Source organism: Phyllostomus hastatus, unplaced genomic scaffold (genome assembly GCF_019186645.2).
Source record: "Phyllostomus hastatus isolate PE091 unplaced genomic scaffold, TTU_PhHast_1.1 phas_contig_150, whole genome shotgun sequence".
Taxonomy (NCBI): domain Eukaryota; kingdom Metazoa; phylum Chordata; class Mammalia; order Chiroptera; family Phyllostomidae; genus Phyllostomus; species Phyllostomus hastatus.
Genome location: NW_025333611.1, coordinates 40,068,545 through 40,087,529, shown reverse-complemented (window position 1 = coordinate 40,087,529; position 18,985 = coordinate 40,068,545). Strand labels below are relative to the sequence as shown.

The 18,985-nt window shown below is 44.0% G+C and overlaps 1 protein-coding gene across 3 annotated transcripts in view; it reads left to right on the top strand.

Annotated features, from left to right (window-relative positions):
* RUFY1 (RUN and FYVE domain containing 1) overlaps window positions 1–18,985 on the top strand; it is a 58,590-nt gene that overhangs the window by 19,129 nt on the left and 20,476 nt on the right. For all 3 annotated transcript variants that reach the window (XM_045822302.1, XM_045822295.1, XM_045822309.1), the window contains 3 exons: window positions 13,636–13,697; window positions 15,690–15,755; window positions 17,949–18,018. In XM_045822302.1, the coding sequence (XP_045678258.1) occupies window positions 13,636–13,697; window positions 15,690–15,755; window positions 17,949–18,018 (198 nt within the window). The remainder of the gene's footprint in view (window positions 1–13,635; window positions 13,698–15,689; window positions 15,756–17,948; window positions 18,019–18,985) is intronic.

The following is an 18,985-nucleotide window of genomic DNA, read 5'->3' as shown; positions in this document are numbered from 1 at the left end:
TTGTACCTCCCGGTTTATCTGCGCGTGAATGTGGGGCTGCCCACTCCACCAGCCAGCGCCTCACCTCGAGTCCTCTCTGCCTGGCTGCCTGTCTCCGCCTCTTCTACCGTCTGGGTGAGTATTTCCTCTTTAACTCCTTGGTTTTTAGACTTCCACACAGTTCGGTTTTCTGGCAGTTCTGGTTGGTTTTTGGTTTTAAATTCTTGTTGTCCTTCTTTTGGTTGTGGGAGGAGGCATAGTGTGTCTGCCTATGCCTCCACCTTGGCCAGAACTACATCGGAAATCCCAAAATATGATTATTTATAGTGCACTGTTTCGTAATTGCTTTGAAGAATGTGTGGTGCTCCCAGGTCTGCTGCTGGGGTCTCGGTGGTTCCAGCGGCTGCACATGCTCCACGTGGTGGGTACGCTGCCACCTCGCCAGCACTTACTGACCCTGGTTGCCCTGCTGGGTGACAGCCGTGCTGTAAACGCTCTCGGATCCCCAAGGTGAATGTGGGGGCCATTGTGTCACAGTCGGCACACTCTGTATAAGCGTTACAGTGTGGCAGTGAGCGTCCTCGGTCTTTCTCAATCTGACGGACAAAACTGCCCTCAGGTCCACAGTGTTGAGAGTGGGGAGGCCAAGTACTTTTTTCCTGTGTTGTTTGCCGTCGCTAGTTCGGCTTCTGCGACTCCCTATTCATACCCTTTGCTCATTTTTCTGAGTTTTACATCTTTTCCACTACCTTATTACAGATTTGGATATTAACTGCCAAAATTTTTCATTATAATTTTTTTCTGGTTTCTCATGGTGCATTTTCTCAATAGAAATTTTTTTGAGACAATCAAATTTAGTGGACTTTACCATTATACATTTCAAGGTATTGTACTTAGAAGGTCCTTTCTAGTCTAAAAGTTAATTTTCTAAATCAACTGTAGGTTTTTTAACATGTGAATAATCTGCCTGTTATTGGTTGGACACAGTGTGCAGTGCGAGTCTAGATTTCTTTCCAGGTGGTAAACTGGTTTTCTGAGCATCACGTGCGATGCACTGTTTTCCTACTCATTTGAGATTCCACCTTTAGCAAGTAAGATGTCCGAGGCACTCGGAGGCAGGCGTGTTTCTGGACTCTCTGTAGTACCCCGGCCTCGTTCCTGCGCCGCAGGCCGACCTTCAGCCCCGGCTGCCGCGCCATGGGTAGTGTCCTGGCGGTTCACTTCTTGCTCGCTGTTACTCTTCTTTTTCCGATGTGGTTCAGGCTGTCCTGCTGCTGGCGGAAACTGAATATCATTTTGCCCAATTACAAAATAAAGATTGGGAATTTTACTAAATAGTAGATGTGGTTGAGCCCCTGCTCTGTTCTTTAACACAATCCCTCTCTCATCGTTCGCCTCAAAGTAGGAGTGTTTGCCGTTGATGTGTGCGGAGTCCTCCGTTGCTTGCTTACAAACTCCTGTTTTATTCTAATTTACGTTGTGCTTTTATTAAAAACGAACATTGGATGCTGTCAGATATATCTTTGACATCTATTGAAATGTCACATTTGTTTTTAACCCACAAATATAACTGAAGTAACTCGCAGGTTTCCTGTGGTGGAATTACGCCTGCTTGCTAAACCAGACCCTGCTCGCCACCAGGCATCACTCTCTGACTCTGCTCGGAGATGGAAGGTGCCTCTGCTGTGTTTGGGATTTTCGTTTCCACTGACTAGTGACCCTGTTCCAAGTCTGTTCTGTACCGTCTTTGTCACTTTTCAATGTCAGGATTGTATTCATCTCTTAAAATAAGTGGGGTAATACACTTTCCTGGTTTTCTACAGCAGCTTATTGGAGCAGGAATTATTTTTTCTTTGAAGGTTTGTTAGAACTTGCTGGTGTGACAACTTCAGCGCTATGCCTTTTTTGGTCCTAGTTCTTTTTTTCATAGCCCTTGGTCAATGCATTGGTTTGCTAAGTCTTAGGACAGTTTTTGTGGTTGTTTTTTTTTTCCAGAAGTCTTGTGTTTCATTGAGGTCGGTTAGTTATGCGAGCATATTCTTGTATAGCATCTCAAAGCCTCACCTTCCTCCTCTGTAACCTTGTGCATTTGCTCGATACTGATCCTGCTCAGCAGAGACCAGTCCACTTCGCTGAACTCGGGGAAGTAGCTCTTGCTTATATTAGTCAACTTCGCTTTGGGAGGAAGCCTTTATTTGCTTTCTAATCCGTTCATTTCTACTTCAAGTATTAATTCTTTCTCATTCTCTCTATTGTTGTTTTTTCAGTTGAATATATATTTTTATTAATTTTTTATTTCAAAAGAAATGCATACTTCTTGAAGAAACATTAATTAATATAAAAGCATGAAAAGTGACATTGAAACTGCTCTCCTCCCCTCTGCCCTCCATCCCTCTCTCCTGCCCACAGTTAACCTGCAGGGATCGGTGGGAAAAAGGACGTTTCCTGTGCATGCGCACTGCTGGCCACATAGGTTTTGTTTCGAGTGCAGTCTCCTCTGGGGTTCTGTTTCTGTGACAGTGAATGGGCACGTAGACAGTCGTTGCATCTGTCGCAGCTGGAGCCTGAGAGGCCGCACTCGCTTCCAGAAGCTCCTGTGACCGCAGGAGGCTGGCGGCAGGGGGCTGGGCTCAGAGGGCTTCATGTATGGGTCCTGGAACAGCCGCGGCTTCTTGGTCTCAGTCCTCGCATGGTCTCTGCACTCGGTGTCCAGCGTGATGGCTTCAGGGTGGCCGGCCTTGTGTCGTGGCAGCTCGGAATTTCAAAGGCCTGTGCCCGGCGAGGAGGCACCAGGCCGGGGAGTGCCTGGCCCTCGCGGGGCACCCGGGCTGCAGGAGTCCGGGCCTGGTGGGGGCTGCTGTCTCCCTCCCCTGGACCAGCACCAAGACCACTGGGGTTGGGGTCAGGATGGAGGTGAGTGGGAGGCGCACAGGGAAGAGGCAGAAATCATCCCCCAGAGCCATGGCTTTGTCAGGACTGGGTTACCATGAGGAGTTCACACTGTACCAGTCACCGTTTGTGTTCCAGTTTTATTCTGGATTTTCCTCCACATCCTCACACACCCGTCTGCCACCCTCTGTTATGGTCACCTGAGACTCTGTGAGCTGCTGTAAAACGATTCTAAACATTTCTCTACTGAGGGACCCAATCTTCATGTATTGGGAATGGCGTTGTTGCAGTTCAAGCGATGGTGGCAGACTGGAACCCTCAGTCCCTCTCTCTCAGGTGCTTTGTCTCCAGGCAGAGCCCTTGACGGTGGGATGTGTGAGGGCCCTGGTCCTCCCTGGATCCCTGCAGCAGCAGAGAGATTTCCCTGGAATACAGATGGGGCTGGAGTGTCATTGAAGGCCACCACTTTAATCCCCATGTCCAGGTCTCCCCCTTTTCCTTATTACTTTGTACCCAAAGAACTTTGTTGATCGTTGTCAACTACTTGATTATTGACTAAGTACTCAAAACTTATCTTAACTAGGTGGTAAAAATTCAAAATATTGCCTTCTGATATTTACTAGGTTTTTCTTCTAGAAGGTGGTGGGGTTATTTTTTCTGACTTCTTTGTTCGATTTTTAAAAACTTAATCTTTATTGTATTTTTTCCCCATCACCATTTGGTCCCCTTCTACCTCTTCCTCCCACAATCACCACTCTGTTGTAGTGTCCATGAGTTCTTTTCCTTTTTGCTCAGTCCTTCCACTTCCTCACCAACCCCCCACTAGCTGTCATCTGCTCTCTTTGAGTCTGTCTCCATTTTGCTTGGTAGTTCAGTTTGTTCATTAGATTCCACATATGAGTGAAATCATGTGGTATTTGTCTTTTTCTCTGACTGCCTTATTTCACTTAACATAATGTTCTCTAGGTCCATCCTTACTGTCTCAAAGGGTAAAATTTTCATTTTTATGGCCGAGTAGAATTCCATTGTCTAAATATCCCATAGTGTGTTTTTTAATATTTATTTATTTATTTATTTATTTATTTATTTATTTATTTATTTATTTATTTATTTCTAGAGAGAGGGGAAGGGAGAGAGAAAGAGTGGAAGAGAAACATCAGTGTGTGGTTGCCTCTCATGTGGCCCCCACTAAAGACCTGAGCCACAACCCAGGCATATGCCCTGACTGGGAATCGAACCGGTGACTCTTTGGTTCACAGCTTGTGCTTAATCCACTGAGCTACACCAGCCAGAGCTAAATGTCCTGTAGTTGTTTTATCCACCTATCTATTGATGGACACTTGGGATATTTCCAGATCTTGGTGATTGTAAATAATGCTGCTATGGAATATAGGGGTGCATATATTCTTTTGTATCGGTGTTTTGGGTGTCTTGGGATATATTCCCAAAAGTGGAATTGCTGGGTCAAAAGGCAGATCCATTTTTAATTTACTGAGGTATCTCCATACAGCTTTCCACAGTGGCTGCATTCCCACCAACAGTGCTTTTGGAACCCTTTTGGGTTCCCCTTTCTCCACATCCTCACCAGCACTTGGTGTTTGTTGATTTATTGATGATGGCTATTCTGGCAGGTGTGAGATGGCATCTCATCGTGGTTTTAATTTGCATCTCTCTGATGATTAGTGACAGACATTGAGCATCTTTTCATATGTCTATTGGCCATCTGTATGTCCTTTTTGGAGAAGTGTCTATTCAGGTTCTTTTTCCATTTTTCAATTGGGTTGTTCACTTTTTTGCTGTTGAATTTTATAAGTGCTTCATAAACTTTGGATATTAACCCTTTATCAGATGTATCAGCAAGTATGTTCTCCCACTCTGCGGGTTGTCTTTATTTTGTTGGTGATTTCCTTTGCTGTACAAAACTATGTAGTTTAATGAAGTCCAATTTGTTTTTTTTCTTTTTTGTCCCTTGCCTGGGAAGATATATATGATAAAATATTGCTACAAGCAATGTCAGAGATTTTGCTGCTTATGTTATCTTCTATGATTTTTATGGTTTGGGGTCTAACATTCAAGTCTTTGATCTGTTTTGAATTTTTTCTTGTGTGTGGTGTAAAAAGGTGGTCTACTTTCACTTTTTTGCACGTATCTGCCCAATTTTCTAAACACTATTTATCGAATAAACTATCTTTAACCCATTGTATGTGCTTGCTTCCTCTGTCAAATATCAATTGATTATAAAGGTGTGGGTTTATTTCTGGGCTCTCTCTCCTATTCCATTGATCTAAATGTCTATTTTTATGCCACTACCATGCTGTTTTGATGACTATGGCCTTATAGTATAGTTGGATATTAGACAGCATGGTTCCTCCAACTTTGGTCTTTCTCAAGATCACTGTTGCTATGCAGGGCCTATTGTGGTTCCATATACATTTTTGAAATATTCTAGTTCTGTGACATACATCATTGGAATCTTGATAGGAATTGCACTGAATCTGTACATTGCTTTGGGTAGTATGGACATTTAAATGATGTTAATTTTTCCAATCCATGAACACAGTATGTGCTTCTACTTACTTGTATCTTCAATTTCTTTCTTCAGTGTCTTGTATTTTCCAAGTATAGGTCTTTTACATTTTTAGTTAGGTTTATTCATAGGTAGTTTATTCTTTTTTAAAAAATTATTTTATTGTTGCTCAATTACAGTTGTCTGCCCTTTCCGCCTACCACTCCCCCCCACCCCGGCCAAACCCACCTCCCTCCCTTGCCTCCACCCTCCCCCTTGGTTTTGTCCATGTGTCCTTTATAGTGGGATTCCTGAAAACCCTTTCCCCCACCATCCCCTCCTCCTCCCCTCTGGTATTTTATTCTTTTTGTAGCAATTGTGAATGGGATTGTTTTCTTACTTTCCCTTTCTGTTAGTTCATTATTGGCATATAAAAATGCAACTGATTTCTGGATATTAATTTTGTATCCTTCTACTTTACTGAATTCATTAATCAGTTATAGTAGTTTCTTGGTGGAATCTTTGTGGTTATCTGTGTATCTCTATGTATCTCTAGTATCATGTTACCTGCAAATACAGTTTTACTTCTTCCTTTCCAGTTTGGATGCTTTTTATTTCTTCTTCTTGTCTTATTGCTGTGGCTAGGAGTTCCAGTACTATGTGGAATAAGAGAGGTGAAAGTAGACACCCTTGTCTTATTCCTGATCTTAAAGGAAATGCTTGTAGTTTTTGCCTGTTGAGTATGATGTTGGCAGTGGGTTTGTCGTATGTGGCTTTGGTTATGTTTAGGTATGTTCCCTCTATTCCCTTGAGAGTTGTTATCATAAATGAGTGCTGGATTTTATCAAAAGCTTTTTCTGCATCTATTGATATGATCATGTGCTTTTTATTCCTCATTTAGTTTATGTGATGAATCACATTTATTGATTTGCAAATGTTACACCAACCTTGCATTCTTGGAGTAAATCCCACTTGATCATGATGTATGATCTTTTTGATGCATTGCTGTATTCCATTTGCTATTACTTTGTTGAGGATTTTAGCATCTATGTCCATCAGGGATATTGGCCTATAATTTTCTCTTTGTAGTGTCTTTTGTGGTTTTGGAATTAGGATAATTGCTGGTCTCCTAAAATGAGTGTGGAAGGCTTCCCTACTCTTGAATTTTATTAAATAGTTTGAGAAGAGAGGTGTTAATTCTTCTCAGAATGTTTGGTAAAATTCACATTGAAACCATCTGGTCAAGGGCTTTGTTTGTTGGGAGTTTTTTGATTACTGCTTCACTTTCATTAGCTGCAATCTGTCTATTCAGATTCTCTGGTTCTTCCTGATTTAGTTTTGGAAGATTGTATGTTTGTAGGAATTTATCCATTTCATCCAGGTGGTCCAGTTTGTTGGCATATAGGTTGTTCATAATATTTTCTTACAATCCTTTGTATTTCTTTGGTGTCAGTTGTTATTTCTCCTCTTTCATATCTGATTTTATTTATTTGGGTCCTTTTTCTTTCTAGATGAGTCTGGTTAAAGGCATTTATCTTTTCAAAGAACCCGCTCTTGGATTCATTGATCTTTTGAATGGTTTTTCAGACTCTATTTCATTTATTTCTGCTCTAATCTTTATTATTTCCTTCTTTTTACTCACTTTGGGCTTTGTTCTTTCTCAGATTCCTTTAAGTGTGAAGTTAGATTGTTTTTTTTTAATATGTTTTATTGATTATGCTATTACAGTTGTCCCATTTTCCCCCTTCACTCCCCTCCCCCCTCCCCACCCCCTCCCACCCACATTCCCCCCCTTTAGTTCATGTCCATGTGTCCTAAGTTCTTTAGCTTCTACATTTCCCACACTTTTTCTGCCCTCCCCCTGTCTATTTTCTACCTATTGTCCATGCTACTTATTCTCTATATCTTTTCCCCCTCTCTCCTCCTGCCACTTCCCTGTTGCTAACCCTCCATGTGACCTCCATTTCTGTGGTTCTGCTCCTGTTCTCTTTGTTTGCTTAGTTTGCTTTTGTTTTAGGTATGGTTGTTACTAACTGTGAGTTTGATGTCTTTTTTTCCTGTTCATATTTTTTATCTTCTTTTTCTTAGATAAGTCCCTTTAACATTTCATATAACAAGGGCTTGGTGATGATGAACTCCTTTAACTTGGCCTTATCTGAGAAGCACTTTATCTCCCCTTCATTCTAAATGAAAGCTTTGCTGGATAGAGCAATCTTGGATGTAGGTCCTTGCCTTTCATGATTTGGAATACTTCTTTCCAGCCCCTTCTTGCCTGCAATGTCTCTTTTGAGAAATCAGCTGACATTCTGATGGGAACTCCTTTGTAGGTAACTATCCCCTTATCTCTTGCTGCTTCTAAAATTCTCTCCTTCATTTTTACCTTGGCTAATGTAATTATGATGTGCCTTGGTGTGTTCCTCCTGGGGTCCGACCTCTTTGGGACTCTCTGAGCTTCCTGGACTTCCTGGAAGTCTATTTCCCTTGTCATATTGGGGAAGTTCTCCTTTAGTATTTGTTCAAATAAGTTTTCCACTTGTTGCTCTTCCTCTTCCCCTTCTGGTACCCCTATAATTCGGATGTTGGAATGTTTAAAGATGTCTTGGAGGTCCCTAAGCCTCTCCTCATTTTTTTGAATTCTTATTTCTTCATTCTTTTCTGTTTGGTTGTTCCTTTCCTCCTTCTGGTCCACTCCATTGATTTGAGTCCCAGTTTCCTTTCCATCCATCTTGGTTCCCTGTGCATTTTCCTCTGTTTCTCTTATTGTAGTCTGCATTTGTTCATCTAATTTATGACCAAAGTCCACCAATTCTGTGACCATCCTGATCACCAGTGCTTTGAACTGTGCATCTGATAGGTTGGCTATTTCTCGGTCACTTAAAAAAAAACTGGCTCTGGGGCTTTTAGCTCTGTTTGAGCCATCTTTTTAATTTAATTTTTTTCCTTTGGTCTGGTCACACCTGTTACGTATGAGGGGCGGAGCCTTAGGTGTTCACCAGGGTGGGGCACCTCAGGCACTGGGTTGTGACGTTGTATGTGGGGGTGGGGTCCAAGAGGGAATAATGGTGCTCTCTCCGCTCTCTCTAGGACTTCCGTCCCCTTTGCCACTTCCCACAAACAAATTGGGTCCTTCTGGTGCTGGCTCCTAGGTGGGTGGGCTTGTGTACTTTCTTGGACTCTGTGTGTTTCCCCAAGGAGCCTCCTGTGAGGCTGAGTGAATCTCCCGGCCTCAACTCCCACAGGTGTTTTCAGTCAGTGCCTTTAGGCTTTGTTTCCTAGCGCTGGGTCCCTGGGTTGCGCAGTCTGTGTCACTGCCTGTTTTTGCTTAGTTTGCGCACGAATGTGTGGTTGCGGACAGCCAGTTGCCTTGCGTGTCTCACAGGGTCTGCTCATTGCTTCCCGCTCCCAGGGTCTCCCACCGGTCCATCAGCTGCCCCTGTGCTTCTGGGGTCCGCCAACTGCCGGCTGCACCCTGGGTGCCCATGTCTGCCAGCCACCGATTTTTCCTGCCGGTACCCCTCGACCCCTCTCCGTAGGCCTCCGACTCCGCCCCTCCTTACCGGTCTGGATGTATGGTATCCAGATTTCCATTCGGTTCATTTCTCTCTGTTCTGGTTGTTTTTTGTTTGTAAATTCTTGTTGTCCTTAGTTTTGGTCGCACGAGGAGGTACAATGCGACCACATATGCCTCCATCTTGGCTGGAAGTCGAAGTTAGATTGTTTATTTGAGCATTTCTTGTTTGTTTTTTATTTGTGATGGGTCTGTATGCTATGAATTTCTCTCTTAGTACTACTTTCCCAATGTCCCACAGATTTTGGCTTGTTGTGTTCACATTTTCACTAGTTTCAAGGTATCTTTTGATTTCTTCCTTGCTCTCATTGTTAACCAATTCATTGTTTAATAACATGTTATTTACCTTCCATGTCTTTATGTGTTTTTCAGTTTTCTTCTTGTGATTGATTTCTAGTTTCATAGCAGTGTGGTCAGAGAAGATCCTTGATATGATTTCACTCCTTTTAAATTATTGAGACTTGTTTTGTATCCTAACATTCAGTGTGTCCTAGAAAATGTACCATGTGCATTTGAAAAGTACGTATGTTCTGCTTTGCAGTGAAATGCTCTAAAAATATCAATGAAATCCATTTTATCTATGGTGTCATTTAAGGCTGCTGTCTCCTTATTAATTTTCTGTCTGGAAGATAAATCCATTGCAGTTAGTGGTGTGTTAAAATCCCTAACTATGACTATAATTCTAACAATCTCTTTATGTCCATTAAGATTCGCTTTACATATTTAGTTTCTCCTAAATTTACGCACCAAACATGGGGGTTATATTCTCTTGTTGATGTTCTTTTTATCATTATATAGTGTCCTTCTTTATCTCTTACTATAGCCTTGGTTTTAAAGTCTTTTTTGTTGGGTATAAGTTCTGCTACCCCAGGATTTTTTTTCTTTTTCATTTGCATGAAATATCTTTCTCCAACCCTTTACTTTTAGTCTGTGTGTATCTTTTCTTTTAATACATTTTATTGGTTATGTTATTACAGTTGTCCCATTTTCCCCCCTTCACTCCCCTCCACCCTGCACACTCTTTCCCACTCACATTCCCCCCCTTTAGTTCATGTCCATGGGTCATACATATAAGTTCTTTGGCTTCTACATTTCCTATACTATTCTTACCCTCCCCCTGTCTATTTTCTACCTACCATCTATGGTACTTATTCTCTGTATCTTTTCCCCTCTCTCTTCTTCTCCCACCCACCCCTGTTGCTAACCCTCCAGGTGATCTCTGTTTCTGTGATTCTGTTCCTGTTCTAGTTGTTTGCTTAGTTTGCTTTTATTTTTGTTTTAGGTGTGCTTGTTAATTGTGAGTTTGCTGTTTTTTTACTATTCATATTTTTTATCTTCTTTTTCTTAGATAAGTCCCTTTAACATTTCATATAACAAGGGCTTAATAATGATGAACTCCTTTAACTTGACCTTATCTGGGAAGCACTTTATCTCCCTTCCATTCTAAATGAAAGCTTTGCTGGATAGAGCAATCTTGGATGTAGGTCCTTGCCTTTCATGACTTGGAATACTTCTTTCCAGCCCCTTCTTGCCTGTAAGGTCTCTTTTGAGAAATCAGCTGACATTCTAATGGGAACTCCTTTGTAGGTAACTCTCTCCTTATCTCTTGCTCCTTCTAGGATTCTCTCCTTAATTTTAATCTTGGGTAATGTAATTATGACCTGCCTTGGTGTGTTTCTCCTGGGGTCCAACTTCTTTGGGACTCTCTGAGCTTCCTAGACTTCCTGGAAGTCTATTTCCTTTGCCAGAATGGGGAAATTCTCCTTCTTTGTTCAAATAATTTTGCACTTGTTGCTCTTCCTCTTCTCCTTCTGGTACCCCTATAATTCGGATGTTGGAATGTTTAAAGATGTCCTGGAGGTCCCTAAGTCTCTCCTCATTTTTTTGAATTCTTATTTCTTCATTCTTTTCTGGTTGGATGTTTCTTCCTTCCTTCTAGTCTACACTGTTGATTTGAGTCCTAGTTTCCTTCCCATCACTGTTGGTTCCCTGTACATTTTCCTTCATTTCACTTAGTGTAGCCTTCATTTTTTCATCTAATTTGCAACCAAATTCAACCAATTCTGTGAGCATCCTGATTACCAGGGTTTTGAACTGTGCATCTGATAGGTTGGCTATCTCTTCATCGCTTAGTTATATTTTTTCTGGAGCTTTGATCTGTTCTTTCATTTGGGCCTTTTTGTCTCAGTACGCCTATTACGTATAAGGGGTGGAGCCTTAGATGTTCACCATGGCAGGGCAACCCATGTGACACTGTATGTGGGGGAGGGTCCGAGAGGGAATAATGGCGCTTCTCTGCTTTCTGCAAGATTTCAGTCACTTCCCCCGCTACCCACAAGCAAATTGGGCCCTTCTGGTGCTGCTTCCCCGATAGGTGGGTTTGTGTACGTTCTAGGACCCTGTGGATCTCTCCAACGGATTTTCCTGTGAGGCTGGGAGTTTCTCCTGCTGCCACCTCAACCCCACAGGTGTTTTTACTCAGAGGTTTGAGGCTTTATTTCCCCGCTAGAACCCTTAGTTGAGCAGACTGTCCAGCTCCCCAGTTGTTCCTCCCAGTTTATCTGCACGTGAATGTGGGACCGCCCAGTCCGCAAGCCACTGCCTGGCTGGGTCCTCCTGCTGCTGCCTTGCCGGCCAGCTGCAACCTTTAGCACCTCACTCCACAATCCGCTGCCTCACTGGGTCCACTAGCCGCTGCCTTGCGAGGAGTCCTCTCTGCCCGGATGCCCATCTCTGCCCCTCCTACTGGTCTGGATAAATGTGTCTTCTCTAACTCCTTGGTTGTCAAACTTCCATACAGTTCAATTTCTGTCAGTTCTGGTTGTTTTTTGTTTTTAAATTGTTGCCCTTTTGGTTGTGCGAGGAGGTGCAGTGTGTCTGCCTATGCCTCCATCTTGGCCAGAAGTCTCTTCTCCTTCTTGTTAAAACAGGCCCTTTAACATTTGTTGCAGTACTGGTTTGGCTAAAAACTCCTTTAGCTTTTACTGGTCTAGAAGCTCCTTATTTCTCCTTCAATTTTAAATGATAGCCTTGCTGGGTAAAGTAGCCTTGGTTGTAGGCCCTTGCTTTTCATCACCTTGAGTATTTCATGCCACTTTCTTCTGGCTTGAAACAGTTCTCTTGAGTAATCAAATGACAGTCTGATTGTGCTCCCTTGTATGTAACTACCTGCTTTTCTCTTGGGGGTTCTAAGATTCTCGCCTTATCTTTAAGCCTTGTCATTTTAATTATGATGTGTCTTGGTGTATGCCTCTTTGGGCCCAACTTGTGTGGGACTCTGAGCTTCCTGGATTTGTGTGACTTTTTTCCTTCACCAAATTAGGGAAGTTTTCAGTCATTATTTCTTCAAATAGGTTCTTGATCCCTTGCTCATTCTCTTCTCTTTCTGGTATTCCCATAATGCAGATATTGTTACGCTTCATGTTGTCCAAAATGTTTCATCAGGTCTCCTAAATTTTTTAAGTGCTTTTTCCCTTTTGCTGCTCTGCCTAGGTGTTTTTTTTTCTGCCTTGTCTCCCAAAATACTGATTTGATCCTCTGCTTCATTTAACCTACTGTTTAAATTCCTTCCAGTGTATTATTTATCTCAGATATGGGATTCTTTATTTCTGACTGGCCCTTTTTTATGGTTTCTATGTCTTTTTTCATGTTATTAAGTATCCTTAAATCATTCTAAACTCTCTATCTGATAAATTGCTTGCCTCCATTTCACCTAGTTCTTCTGGAGAATTGTTCTTCCATTTAGAGTCTTTCTCTTTGTCTTTCCATTTTGGGTGCTTCTTTGTATTTTCCACCTTAGATGTTAAACTAATCAGCCTTCAAACAGATCAGTTGTTAATCTAATCAAGCTGTGATCAGCAGTCAGGCTTAAACTCCACAGGGTGGGGCAGAGTAATTTCCACAGCTGGAGCTATTGCTTCCCCTCAGGCTGATGCTGCTTGAAGGTGAGTGCTCTGCCTGAGAAAGATGACTCTGTAATATGGGGGATGACTGAGCACAGGGATCCTGGCAGCTGTTCCTTCAGTTTCCTCGGACTCTGCCTAAGCATCTCTGGTCCAGTCTGCCCTCCCTCTGATGGAGTGCAGGGTGTCTCCAAACGAAATTCTGTGCATTGACCCTTTGAGAGACTTTCTGCATCTCTGGCCATCTCTCCCTGGAAGACAGAAACCCTGCTGCTTTTCACAGCTGGATGTGATCTGGGCTCCTTTCAGGCTCTGGTGCTATAGGCTGAGGAGTCCAGCTTGTAGTTTAGACCCCACACTTCTCAGGGGGACCCCCGATCCCACTGAAATATCCCTCTGGCACTTCAGCTTCTGTCCCTTGGAGCCAGGCCAGCCCTCTCTTGCCTCCTCTGCACTCCATACCAGTCACATTGTGGTGAAGTGGTTTCTTCTGCCTGTCCTTGGTTATAAGGCTTCTCTCCAGCTAGTGTTCAGTGGTTACTCAGGATGCTTTCTCTACAATTTAGTTGTAATTCCAGATTTGTCCTGGGAAGAGGTTAGTGTAGTTTCTGTTACTCCTCTGCCATTGTGTTTGATTGATTGCTATTCTACAGAGCTGGTTACCCTAACTAAATAAATATTTGTAGGAAAGAGACAGGAATATAAATACCCAGAATTTTAAGACTGTAAGGTCTATGTGGAAAGCAGGACAGTGATTCTGTATTTAAACCTGTACATATTATTTTGATTAGGTTGGAGTGATCGATTTTTCCCTCTACCTTAAGGATGTACAGGATCTTGATGGTGGCAAAGAGTAAGTACTGCATTGTATGCTGTTCACATTTTTAATGACATTCCAGCAAAGAATGCTACATTTGTTTTAGCTTTGTTTGAAATTCTAGCTTTTATTTATCTATTTTTTATTTTAAAGAATTTTAAGATTTTATTTATTTCTAGAGAGGGGGGAAAAGAGGGAGAAAGAGAGGGAGAGAAACATCAGTATGTGGTTGCCCCTCATGTGCCCCCATGCCAGGGCCTTGGCCCACAACCAGGCATGGGCCCTGACTGAGAATCAAACCGGCGACACTTTGGTTCACATGCCAGTGCTCTGTCTACTGAGCCATACCACCCAGGGCTATCTATTTTTCATAACAGAGGTGATATATTAATTTTCCCATTGTGTGAGGAATTAAGCTCTACAGAACACAGGGTACAAGTGAAATATCTCCGTTCACACTGTCCCCTCGTCTCCATCCCACTGCCACTGCCAGGGCGGAGGCGGGGCGGGAAGGATTTCATTCCAGGATTTTTTTAAAAATTACCCTGGAACAAATAAAGAAAAGAGAAAGAAAGCAAACAGTGTGTAAAACCTGGTACCATTTATGTTCTGATAACAACACATACCCCTATTTGTATGCTGTGCTTCCACACGCATGGACTGCTTGCTTGTGGAATGGCACGCAGACCTGACCACAGTGCTGCTGGTGAAGAGAGCAGAAGGGAGAGGCACTGGAAACCCTCACCAGTGGGTTGCATTGGACCATTTCACATGTCATTCAAACGTCTTCCCGACAAGGAGCCCCCATCTCAGCGCCTTGGGACCAGTAGGAACCTTGTTAATGCTTCACGTACTCTCCTTTAAGCTTAAACAAAATATGTTCTTTATATAAAAAGAACAGGAAATAAATGGATTATCCTTTAGTAAGGGAATAATTGAATGAATTACAGAACATCCATAATATTCCACTCTGATATATCATGAAGACCTAAAAACAGAACAGATTTGCCCTGACCAGTGTGGCTCAGTAGGTTGGGCATTGTCCCGCAAACTGAAAGGTCTCTGGTTTGATTCCCAGTCAGGGCACGTGCCTGGGTTGCAGGTTTGGCCCCCAGTGTGGGCACATGCAGAAGCCAACCGATTGATGCTTCTCTCTTACACTGATGTTTCTCTCCCTTTCTTTCTTCCTCTCCCTCTCAAAAAAAAAATCCAAAAATAAATAAGTAAATACAGAATAGATTTGGCTATTGGTATAGTTGATGTAGAGGGATTTCCACAAGGTATTACTAAGTGAGAAAAGTATGATACTGGCAATATATACCTGTATATGCCATTTTTTTAGCAAACTCAAAAAGCCCCTGCTATTTGTTTTATGTTTTAATTGCATGGTACACATACATACAAGGTAGATAAATAGATATGATGGTTATATGCACGTAGGATGCTCAACAGGCTGCATGTGGGTTACCTGGAAGAGTGAGGTAAAGGGCAGAACAGGTAAAAGGGAAAAGTGACCTCACTGAGAAACAAGTACAGTGCCGTGGCGTGAACCTGGGTGTAACGTCCTATTTATGTGCATGTGCACGTGTGTATATAAAGAACTGGGGCTGGCTAACTTTAAAATGTTCAAGTCTTTTTTTTAATGCAGACTGATCAGCTTTGTGTTTCCACATGTTGGTCTCCTTTTCTTAGCCAGCCTCCCTCCTTCAGTATAGCAAGGGCATCTTCATCTGCCCCAGGAGCCACTTGCACATGGCGGTTGGGGTCCCCACCTTGCATGCCACAGCTTTCCTTTTCGCCAGCAGCCAGCCGGTTGCACAGGGCACCTGCTCTCCAGGCCAGTTGTTTCCACTTCTGCCCACCAGCCTTGCTGTCTCTTCTCTCAGGGCCCTGCAGACTTTCCTAAGTTCTTTTCTCTTGGTTTCCTGATGACATTTGTACTCCTACAGGGTGATTGGAAGGTTGGGGGTAAGTTACAAAGTGTTAATTCTTAGTGAAAAGAACTTCTTTTTATGCTCTTTTTTAAAGGCATGAAAGAATTACTGATGTCCTTGATCAAAAAAATTATGTGGAAGAACTGAACCGGCACTTAAGGTAGGGCTCCCTCCTTTCTCCAGTATTGCAGTTCATTCTCAGTACCTGATAATTATTTCATGGGACTTTTTAGAGTTGCCATGTATTTATTTATTTATAACTAAATTTTTTCCCAACCAAGAAAAAAGAGTATTTGCGCCAGGTTCCCATGAGCAGACTGGAGAAGTTGGATCTCTTGATAAAGAGCTTTTGGGAATTCTTCAGTTCTTTGCTCTGTGCAGTTACACAATTTAGAGAGCCCATAAATAAAACCTCACCTCTCCAGCCCTCACCCCACAGCCACTAGGCTGGCAGTCACTGCCATGGGCAGCACTGTTGCTGCTGGGAATCAGTACACATCCCTCTAGCATATTGCGGCAGGAAAAGACAGGGGAGAGCCACTGGGCCAGAGCTCCAAGAGCATTCAGTAGCCATAGGTGACATCCTTATCTTGTTTTTTCATTTTAATTGGAAAGCCGCTGCTTCTATGTCTCACAAAACACCAGGCACTGGAGATTTGGTGGCAGTGGGCAGAGAGCCTCTTTTTCCTGTCTTTGGGTGACATTGTTCTCTGCCTGAACCCCCTTGGAGAATGTACAGTGCACAGTAGCAGTGCTTCTCAAAAGCCACCCCTCTGGCCCCGGGAGCTGGGGTGGCAGGCGAAGGAGCTGGCACTCCCCGCAGCACATACGAGGGAAGTGCTGCTCCAGTTCTCCATGAGTGCCATGTTGGCTGTTATTTTGAAAGAGATTCTTGATCAGTTCCTAGTTTATTGAGAATTTCTATAAGGAATGGATGTTGAATTTTATCAAATGCCTTTTAGCATCCAGTAAGGTAATTGTGACTTTTCTCCATTAATCTGTTGATGTGATCTAGTTTATGAATGGACTTCTTTACACTGAGCCTTTCCTGAATCACAGGAACAAACTCTGCTTGATCCTATTTTTAATAATTTAATTGTTCTCTTAACATGGGGCTTGACCTGACCATCCTAGAGTCCTTCCCCAGTAGCCTTGGCAGCAGGGCTCTGAGCTTCCCCAGGGAGCTGAGAGGCCTGGCCTCATCTGGTTTGAGGCTCAGAGTGCATGGAGGCGGAATCTGGCCAGTGCCTCAGTGTTTCTCAGTTGTTAGTTCATCTCTGTCTTCTTTTCTGGAAGATCCGCCTTTTCTGGTCATTTATGTTTTCTGAGAAAATGCAAATTTCATCACTGTTTTCTAAGTTGTATAGTTGGTGTAGAAGGGACAACTGTAGACTCTTGAACTTTTAGTTTCCTCCATAGCTTTTGTTTTGTTCTCTTTTTCATTTTATGCCCTTGGATTTTTATTTTTCTTCCACCCAATTTTTTGGGGAGTGGAGTGAATCAAGCCTTGTCATTGAGGGGGACTCGAGGGAAGGTCAGAGGACTGGAAGGACCGTCCTTAGCCAGGCTGGGGCCTCCCTAGCTTCCCTGTGGCAGAAAAGCTCCCCTGCCCAACTCTCTGGCCTGGCCAGCAGTGTCTCTGCTCCTTGCAGGTACAGGGGTCCTGGGTGGGCAGGAGGGTCCCTCCCCCAAAAGTGCAGGCTCTGGGGCCACAGCACCAGGCTCAGCCAGGCTGTCCCACCGTAGGAGTGTGAATGTGAGTGAGATTTTTAATACAAAGATATGGGGCTCTTGTCTGTAAAACAGGTGATACAACTCACCTTCCAGAGTTGTGGGAGCATCAGATGCACTGAAAGGGCTCAAAGCAAACGGGCTGGCATGCGACCCAGAGAGAAAAGGTACTGCTGTGGCTGCTCACTCAGTCCACTCCAGCAGGCCATGTGGTTTTCAGTGCGAAAGGAGTAGGTATTATTTGAGGAACATTTGGGCAAAGTATAAAAAGATTTATAAATCACCTTTGATCCTACTACCCAAAAGGACCAATATCTTGGTATGAGTATTACTTTATAGATACATGACTGCCAACACATTTTGTTTCCCATATATTGTGTTGGGGAGAAAAACTATTTTCTTACCAATTGACTGGAAAAAATGGGTGGCATATTTTGGGGAGGAAACACCGCAAGCTGGTCAATGAAGGTAAACGCACATACGTGTATAGAACCGTCACCAGAGTTCATGGGAGACACTGACTGCATTTCCCGGAGGAAGTCTCGGAATCGGTAGCTCATGGTCACGGGCCTGGAAAGCAGCCCTTTCATTTCATGTTTACTTAATATTGTATTTTCTATAGCTGCACAGTTGGGGATCTTCAAACCAAGATAGATGGCTTGGAAAAGACCAATTCAAAGCTTCAAGAAGAGGTTTGTAACTTATTGAAACTCAGAACTGAGTAGCCCACGGTTGAGAGCAATGGTGTCGCAGGCGTCCTGAGGAGCGGCAGCTGGAGCTGCGCGCGGGACAGGCATTCTCCCATGTCTGGGCTCCGCAGGGCCACCCTGCACCGGGTGACCTGGGCTGGTAGCCTCTCCCGCATTCCAGTGCACGCACTGCCCTCCCTCTCCCGGACTCCCCTAAGTTTTGAGCTGAAAGCGCCCTGCCCATGCCTCCCTCCCTGCGGCCTCGAGGATCAGCCTCCAGCAGAGTGGTCTTCCTCTGCTTTCTCACTAGGGAGAGCAAGTGCAATGACGGAGTGGAGGAGGAGGGCTGAGCCCGGGGGGTAGCAAAGCTCGCTGCTGGGGCTGCTGTCTCCTCTGTGGACACGCCCTGTCCCCTGCTAGCTTAGCCTCTCTCAGGCTCTCCGCAGGTCGCAGCCCCTGGCTGCCTCCAGGGAGGCAGAGGACTGTGAGAGGAGCTGGCGAGTCCGCCCCACCCCAACCCGAGGGAGAGACTCAGCCACGCCTCTGGGTGGGGGCGCCCAGTGGGAGGTTCGCTGGAGCTTACTGCGCTCTCCTGCGGGGCCAGCACCTTGCGCCTCTAGGAGAAGGGCTTGGGGCTGTGGGAGGAGAGGAAGTTCAAGGGCGGCGCCCTTCAACACACAGCTCAGCAGAGTCCTGCACCCCGTGGTAGCTGGAACTGGCCAAGAGCTCACTTCGCCTCAGTGGGGTGGCCTCGGGCCTCAGCGTACATGGCAGGTGCTTGAGTTCTCATCTCCCACGTGGAGATGATTCACACCTTAAACTCTAATTAATGCCATCCTAATTAGAATACAGATTGCATTCAACTGGTCTCACGGAACGGCGCCCCAGGCAACAGCAGGCATGTGGCGGGCACTCAGGCTGTGGGAGCTGGTTGTCGGACAAGCACTTTCATTGTGTTCTCCCGGACAAG